Raw genomic sequence first — 8424 nt, 5'->3', positions numbered from 1 at the left:
GAGGTGTTTCACTTGAACGCAGTACGTGCTCATGCCCGGATACGTAGGCAGTGACTTCATCCCCATTTTTCAGTGCACGTCCAGTGGCCGTCGCTTCTCTACAAGAATGGATATATCGCCAAGAAAACCAATATACCGCCATCTGCTTGTGTTCAAAAATGAAAAGTGACATGCGAGGAAACCCGTTTCTCGCCCGTGTGTGTCCGTGGACTGATCTATTTGGGATGAGGCGCCGCTGAAATGTGTTTTTGTCGTCCAAAGCCGCGGTGCGTTCACTTACCGTCGTACTGCCGTGAAATGAAGATTGGCTGTATGAAATGATGACGACGGGCGCACCATCGATTACTGAGGGTAGGTTATGTTTGATGGATCGTTGGTGTAGATTATCCAAGTCATGATGGCCTAGAAATAGGATGATGTTCACATATTTCCTCTGGATTTCAGCAGACGCCGTATGTGCGTTGGGATGGGGGGGGGGTGAAGAGGGGGGGGGGGGGGTGTGAGGTATAATTGGCCAAATGCAGTGGTGCATAGCTATACCTAGTGTGGCTTCTATCATGTGGTACATCACTGCTTCTTATTAGACATATACCTGCTTATCTGTACCTTATCCTATCTGTGTATTGCTGTCCTTCATCAGCTGTGGGTGCGTTCAAAGTGATCAGCACAATATAAACGCTCATTTCTGTCTTTCTTTTGTCTCCTTTGTAGCTCTCCATCAAGGTGGCAGCAATGGCGGAGGCAGCAGATACTGTGATCATCGTGAACTCCTTCCACACAGAGGGATAGTTTTAAAATCACTGGCCTTGGGGTGCTTATAGATCGCTGAAGAAATAACAAAACAATGAACACCACTGTTACACCATCAGACCTGGTGGATGTGCCAAGACATCAGACGTTCAATGGCACCCTGGGCGCAAAGACCCCTTCAGGTTGGGCTGTGATCCACACTGCTACCTTGACCTTTTGCTCCCTCCTCCTCATCTTCATCTTCTGCCTGGGCTCTTACGGCAATCTTGTGGTGTTCCTGTCCTTTTTCGATCCAGCCTTTCGCAAGTTCCGCACCAACTTTGACTTCATGATCCTCAACTTATCCTTCTGTGACTTGTTCATTTGCTGCGTGACTGCTCCCATGTTTGCGCTGGTGCTCTTCCTGGATGCAAGTGGAGGGGATGGAGTGTCAAAGAGTTTCTGCTTTGCCTTCCACTTGACCAGCTCAGGCTTCATCATCATGTCCCTGGAGACAGTAGCGGTCATTGCTTTGCACAGACTGCGCATGGTTTTGGGGCAGCAGCCCAACCGCACTGCCTCCTTTCCTTGTACGCTGGCTCTCACTGCCCTGCTCTGGACGTCCAGCTTCACTATGGCTGCTCTCCTAACCATGCGTGCATACCCACGTAGAGATGGACCCTGTTTGCCCCACTTTGGCCTGGGGGGTGGAGAGGCCAGGGTTGTGTTGTATGTCTACCTGGCCGATTTCGCCTTTTGCGTAGCTGTGGTGTCTGTATCGTATCTGATGATTGCTCAAACGCTGAGGAAGAACGCACAAGTGAGGAAATGTCCCATCATCACTGTAGATGCCACGTGCCCCCCACCCGCACCACCTCTCATTGCAGCAGGCTTTGAGAGCATGCAGTGTGCTGTTCAAGGCCCTTCTCTGTACCGTAACCAAACTTACAACAAACTGCAGAACGTTCAGACACACTCTTATGCCAACAGGACCAGCCAGTGTTTGGTTCCAGGGGCTGCCCAAGGTGCCACCTGCTGCCAAGTCGTCTCAACAGTCAACTTGTCCACAGCCAAAGACTCAAAGGCAGTTGTCACCTGTGTAGTTATAGTGTTCTCTGTGCTGCTTTGCTGCTTGCCGATGGGAGTTTCGCTGGCACAGGATGTTTTGTCACCAGAGAGTACCTTTGCACACTACCAGTTTGAGCTGTGCGGCTTCGTATTAATTTTTCTGAAGTCGGGTATTAATCCCTTTGTGTATTCACGCAACAGTGCGGGCCTTCGCCGCCGTGTGCTGTGCTGTATTCAGTGGGCGGCATTAGGCTTTCTCTGTTGCAAGCAAAAGACTCGCCTGCATGCGATGGGGAAGGGCAGCCTGGAAGTGAATCGCAATAAATCCTCCCATCACGAGACCAACTCAGCCTATGTACTGTCACCCAAGCCACAGAGGAGACTGGTAGACCAGGCCTGTGGGCCCAGTCACTCCAGGGATTGTGCTGGGAGTCCGAGAGCCACAGGTGCGCGCAAGCCTCGGCCCCCGAGTACTTCAACGCCTATCAACACGCGCATTGAGCCCTACTACAGCATATACAACAGCAGTCCCTCCGCAGGGCCCAGCTCCCCAACAAGCCTGCAGCCTGTCAGCTCTCAGACATTTGCCTTCGCTAAGTCGTATGTAGCCATGCACTACCACACCCACCAAGATGCACTGCAAGACTTTGAAAGCACCTCTGTGCACCAGATTCCCATCCCCTCAGTCTGATCCAAGAGCCGTCACGCAGAAAGGTTTGGACAATCTCGCCATGGCTTTAAATCAAATACGAATCAATAGAGAAACATAAACACAGCCCATTTTAGACACTTGGAATCAGTATTAATCTCTTGTTCTCCTTTACAGTGGATGTACATGTGAAAGTAAAAACAAGCTGTTCCAAAAAGTTATTTATTGTTATTGAATTGACTTTTTTTCTTTTTTTAAAACAAATACTGAACCTTCACATAAATCTGCCCGTGTTGCATATGCATGTGCCATTGTAACCCAACACTCCGTAGGTTTCCATTGCAGCCAAAGACTGATTGTTGGTTTCGCTGCCGCTTCCTCTCTGGTGGTAGCAGAAAGTAGCTGAGCAGTGATATCACAATTGCTGCTGTGAAACTCTGCACAGGCACATACATGGCTGTGGATGGCATGTGGTTCCACTTTGATAGACTTTTGCTTCTTAAGGAAATTGTATTTGTGAGCCTCATACACTTTTTAACACAATAAATGTTTGGCAAGTGCAGTGGATCTGTGCTATTTTTTTTTTTTTTTTAAACCATTTTGAAATAGTTGAACAACAGAAAATTAATCGGCAACTAATGCTGAGTTCTATTTGCTTTCTTTAGGATACATTTAATATTATTTTTTATAAATTGACAGGTTTTTACTGTACACACACATCAGTGCCCTCTGGTGGCTTTAGAATTTCTATGGCAGCTTCTGCTGTAGAAGTCCTTCAACCGAGGATCAATGTGTTTGTCACTTTCAAGGGGGAAACGAGAATTTATTTGCCTCTCGTGGTTCGGCCATATTTTTAAATTAGTGAGTCGACTCAGTGATTAACAAGAAGAACACAAAATCATTATTGTTTTTATTTATATATATATATATATTTTTTTTTTTTTTTGGGGGGGGGGGTCATTTCAGATAACTATAAAACCGTATTAAGCAAAGAAATATTGCCATTAGTGTCCTTCCCTGCGTCAACACAACACTAAAAAGGAAGAGTCATGTTTTACTTTTATTCTTTGCTGCAAATGCATTGGTTTTTCCCTGTGATACAGCAGTGATGGGGATACCAGTGTGCATCTTCATAAAACCACAGAATACCCCTCAAAGGAACCCACAGACGTTCTGTACATCCAACAGACCTGTATTTTTTTTTTATCAACCACTTGATTTTTGTTATTATTCCACAGCACTCTCTAATGCATAAGTTACACTCACTCATCCTGTTAATTAACACAGCACACATTCCCATTGCTGCAAAACATTTTTTTTTGTGTGCATCTATAAGCTTGAAGTTCCACAGTCCAGGAGCTGATCATTTCATACACACAAACACGCACCACACGCACCACACACACACACACACACACCTTTAAGACAATAAAACTACCATGAATATGGTTGATTCCCCTGATGATTCTTAATCCCCTGATTCATCACTTCTTTACTCGTAATTAATCAAAACAAAGTGAAGCATAGATATGCAAGTACAGGCAATAAGTTCACTGCCTTTTAGAGAGACATCAACCCTGTTTCACTGTGTTTCCACTCAATCTGAGCAAACCTGCTGAATTAGGCTGTGATGTAGATTTGCCCAGATGTGCAATGCTAGATGGGGGTTATGCTCCGGGGCTCCGTGAAGTCCAGCCTCAAGATAAAATGTAACCTTAAGTTGAATGTCGATTTTTGGCTTTCAGTGCAGCGTCAGGGTCGTCTCTCGTCCTCAGTCAAACAGGCTTTATAATAAGTGTTCTCAGTCTTCAGGTGCGTCTCTGTCTGTCCTCTCCTTGTCCTTTGTGCACTGCTGCAGTCATATGATCTTTGTCAGTTTAGCTGGAGACTGACAGAAGTCCGTGTTCATCAGCAGTATCAAGAATCCTACATATGACTGGAGACTCCACCTAGGAAAAATAAACCATGTCAGTCATCTCAGTTGTGGTGCTTCTCATCTCATCAATCTTCACCCACTGGCATGAAACACTACATCACAGACAAGACTTGAAAATATTCTTTTAAAGTGCTGCATAAATGTATAGCATTTTTAAAAGCTTGTATTGGAGAAAGGAATATCAATTTAAATAGATCTATAGAGATGTAATGAGGCAATGAAATGGAGGAACTGTGCTCCAACAGCCAGAATGTTTCCACAGACACACAAATGAAAATGCCCGCTTTTCAACTTGTTCACTTCCCGTTTCCCCTTTCATATCCATCCCAGTGAACTAGATGTGAATTACTGATTGACTGGTTTCAGATCAAAGTAGCTCTATTTTGAACTCTATTGGAATTTTATTTAGCTCGCAAAACTAAAGTAGGGGTTAGCACCTTAACTAAACCAAGCATATGTTTTTTTTCCACTCATCATGAATCACTGGTTACTGGTGAACTTACCCCAAGGATGTACTGACAAGTCTGAGGCTCCAGCATATAGACAGTGACAGCATGGGGAGACTCAGACTCCTTACATCTGACACAGAGAAGAGAAATGATATGAGTGAATCAACTGTGGAACACTGGGGTATTGTCATGCTCATGTTCTGCCTCAGGACAGTGACACTGAACTGGTGCCATGTTCCATGTTCCCTCCTCCAGCCCACAGCTCAACAGCTCACTCACTTGAGCTTGACGATGACCTGTCTGGGCTTTCCTGTCAGATCACAAAGATCCCCGTGACCATAAAAGTGGGAAACCAACCTGTGGTGACACACGGGGTAAATAAACAGGGAGAAGACTCAACAATAATCTGAATTTGCGTCACAGGTTATGGTTAAAAGAATACAAATGGCATACTTGACTTTCTGCACTCCGTCATCTTTGAGCTGGTACGATCGGGCAACATTCTTCTTTGCCCACTCGATGTGCTCGTCTGCGTTCCAGCTCCCCACCACCACAATGTTCTTTCCTTGTTCTTTATCCTAGGACACCAGGGGGCATTTTTATCACTGTACAAATACAATCCAATGCTACTTTACTAATAATAAACTGATCATTGAGAATCGAGCTACGTACATCGCATTAATGACCATCTCCACACAGGTGCACTTGCAATGACAGAGCCTTACCTCGTGATATTGATGGACGTGCTTTCCATAACAAAATTCATATTTCCACCACCCTACCCCCTGAAACACACATATTAAAAAGACTGTGTGTAAAAGAAAAGTTCATTAAACACTATTGAGATAGTAAATCTGAACATGCCTCACCCCGTGCAGACAGTATGAACCACTAAGGAACTCCTTGATCAGCTGGTCATCTGTCAAACGAGAGATGTGAGTAGTGCCGACAGTGACCTGAGTCTGCCCTCCAACAGTCATGGGTTTATGAGTAGAGGTGAAGGCCTCCTCTCTCACTGGTGATACTTCCTCCTGTAACAAGTCGAAGATATAAATGAGCCCAGGGCTGTTAAAACACTCCACAGCCCTTTTCCTCCTGTCATCTTTCTATGTATGTCTCACATCTCTGCTCTCAGGGGGGCTGCTGAAAGGCGGTTTAAGCTGTTCCTCTTGCTCCTTGTCCAACTGGACAAGCCGCTGAGGTCGCAGAGGAGAGCCTGCCAGTGCCTGACAGAAGATGGTGTTCACAGGAGAGGACTTGAACCTGCAAGGAAAGCATGTCAAATTTGGAACCGGTACGATTTAAGAAGGAATCTCACCTGGTGGAAAATGCTTTCAAGTAAATATATATATTCCTCTAATATAGAGGAATAGTTAACTTAAAACTGTATTTCAGAAGTTCCAGCATATTTCTACTACTGAGATGTAGTTTAAATGAAGTCATTCTGATCTCCTATGACCTGACCTGTATTTTGGGTGCGCGCAAAGCAGCGGTGTCAACACCACCACTTCATATTCGCATGTAGTGACCTCTGCGACAGACAAGATCTCATGCTTGGCCTCTGGATGACAGACGTACAACACAGACGTTGCGCGAGGCTGGTTCTGTTTCAGCACACAGGGAGTCCCGTTGCCCATCTCCATAGAGTAGTACGGAGTGAGCTGGCCTTCTATATTCTTCGTGGGCACCTGGACAGCAGTGGAAGAAAGTCACAAATGTGAGAACTGCTAGGTAGCCTTGAAAGCCAGCTGGTTAATGAAGTTTCAGTATTATGCTTACTTCTGTTTCACCTGCTGATTTGACATTTCCTGCCTCTTCAACTTTATCTGAAAAAAAAAAAAAAAAAAAAAGATCCCAAGCTTTAGCACAAGAAGAAAAAGACTAGTTCATCTTCTAACCTGTCACAAAATGACTCACCTGCCTCTGTCGATTGGCTTTTCTGTGCCATGTTGCCCAGGTAGTACTCTTGAACACTAATCTTCTGTGGAGATACATACGATTACTTTCAGTACACACTGTACTAACTTGTGGCTTCTTGTTCCTGTGATCTGAAAATGATTTTACCTACTCGAAACACTGACCTGACTGGTCTCCTTCTCCTCATGATACTGTCTTATGTGCTTTCCATGGCACACTTCGTACGTCCAGTAGGACTCAATCTGCAATGTTGACAAGCAGAGAGCATCAGTGAGTCTGCCACACAAAACTACGCTGTCAGTTATGCTCTGCTAACGTAGCGTGAATTCCATGTAAATGTAGTTTCATCCTTTTCAGAGAAATAAGGAAATCAGACGAAAGCAGAAAAGAAACTCGGCCCCTCTCACCCTGTAGGAACAGCTGCTTCGTTTGAATAGAGGCTCCAGCAGTTCACCGGGGCTCGGTCCACTGTACTCCTTAATGTCATCCTGAGAGAATAAAAGACATCAAACATGTTTAAGATGGATGAGAGAGATCAGGCAGAGAGAACACGAACCAGGTTTTTTTTCATCTGGGAAAGGAGGGAGACAGAGGAATTGGTGTTTATTCACAGAGTAGAGTTTGAAATTCAGAAAGTGTTCATCCTTCTCACCTCGTCTCCGGATGTCAGGGATGGAAGGAGACATTTGTACTTCTCCTTCTCTGTGGTCGTCATGATAACAAAGTCATCTTCGCTGTAAAGTGCACCTGAAGTTGGCTGAACACAGACACACAGGAGACTACAATGAGTCCACAGAGACGCCTCCACTACCCTTCACAGTAAATCTGTTACTGTTTAGAAACTAAACTAAAAAAGGAAGACGCTCACCAGGGTGAACTCAGCTCCCGGCCAGGTGATCTTGAAAGGGATTTCGTCCGTAAAGGATGGATACCCTCCTCTGTTCGCTGACACGCCGCTGCAGACCTCCAGCAGCCCCCCAAGAATCACCAGCAGCAGCCCGGCCGTCATGTCTCCTGTCCGGCTTGCTGAGCTGCTACAGCCCGCTCCTCATGTAGCCACCTCAGCTCGCACTAAGTGATGGATTAAAAAAAAAAAAAAAAGCTGCTGCACAGTCCGAGGAAGTCCGGTTTGACAGACGCTGAGACGGAGCTGCAGATGTCAATACGGCACCAAATACAGGAAGTGCACTGTTTACTTGCCACGTCGAGTTCCGCCTGCGCGTTGCGGGCTGAAATCACAGCAGCGCCCCCCGACGGCCACATGAGGTACTGAACGAGAGTTTGGGAAAAAGAAAATACACTTGAAACTAAACTTTTAAAGTTAGGGAAGCAGAACTAAGACCAACTGTTTAATTAAACACAAGTTGTGACATATAATTGTTTTTGTTCTCCCATTTTCTCGGCTATCCTTTAACACAACTTCATATTACATAAACATATTTGTCATTCTGCTTTAGTCTATTTAAGGTAACACTTTATAGACTTCCCTAAAGAGGGAGATTCAGATGATACAGCAGCTGTGCAACATTATAGTTAAGGAATGAAATATCTAGATAAGACAAAGCTATACTATACAGTAAATCAAAATACCTTACAATACCAATATCAATTCTAACACCTAATTATTCATAATAAAAATAATATGTACATTCCCAGCCTGTCAAGGCCCTGTGGTA

The 8424-nt window shown here is 44.9% G+C and overlaps 2 protein-coding genes across 2 annotated transcripts; one reads left to right on the top strand and one right to left on the bottom strand.

The window, feature by feature from the left end:
- The first annotated feature begins 95 nt into the window (after positions 1–95).
- On the top strand, positions 96–3378 carry gpr75 (G protein-coupled receptor 75). The gene is made up of 2 exons (XM_026356267.1): positions 96–351; positions 712–3378. The coding sequence occupies exon 2, from the start codon at positions 845–847 to the stop codon at positions 2486–2488; it is 1644 nt and encodes a 547-aa protein (XP_026212052.1). The 5' UTR covers positions 96–351; positions 712–844; the 3' UTR covers positions 2489–3378.
- A 115-nt stretch (positions 3379–3493) lies between these two features.
- erlec1 (endoplasmic reticulum lectin 1) lies at positions 3494–7936 on the bottom strand. Its single transcript, XM_026356268.1, has 14 exons — positions 7617–7936; positions 7401–7505; positions 7156–7236; positions 6913–6990; positions 6749–6812; positions 6611–6657; positions 6296–6519; positions 5953–6094; positions 5701–5862; positions 5557–5616; positions 5285–5409; positions 5111–5188; positions 4886–4961; positions 3494–4395 (listed from the first exon to the last, which is right to left on the bottom strand). The coding sequence occupies exons 1-14, from the start codon at positions 7755–7757 to the stop codon at positions 4324–4326; spliced, it is 1455 nt and encodes a 484-aa protein (XP_026212053.1). The 5' UTR covers positions 7758–7936; the 3' UTR covers positions 3494–4323.
- Between the last annotated feature and the right edge of the window lie 488 nt (positions 7937–8424).

The sequence above is a fragment of the Anabas testudineus genome, chromosome 15, assembly GCF_900324465.2.
Source record: "Anabas testudineus chromosome 15, fAnaTes1.2, whole genome shotgun sequence".
In the NCBI taxonomy this organism is placed as follows: domain Eukaryota; kingdom Metazoa; phylum Chordata; class Actinopteri; order Anabantiformes; family Anabantidae; genus Anabas; species Anabas testudineus.
This window is presented reverse-complemented; position numbering and strand designations above follow the sequence as displayed.

Bases quoted from the DNA above. Each gene is read 5' to 3' on its own strand.
- gpr75 (XM_026356267.1), top strand. From the start codon at position 845: ATGAACACCACTGTTACACCATCAGACCTGGTGGATGTGCCAAGACAT.
- erlec1 (XM_026356268.1), bottom strand. From the start codon at position 7,757: ATGACGGCCGGGCTGCTGCTGGTGATTCTTGGGGGGCTGCTGGAGGTC. The intron at 5,617-5,700 runs GTGAGGCATGTT...TGTGTGTTTCAG, and splicing joins GTTCATACTGTCTGCACGGG to GGGGTAGGGTGGTGGAAATA. The intron at 4,396-4,885 runs GTAAGTTCACCA...TATTTTTCCTAG, and splicing joins CTTGTCAGTACATCCTTGGG to GTGGAGTCTCCAGTCATATG.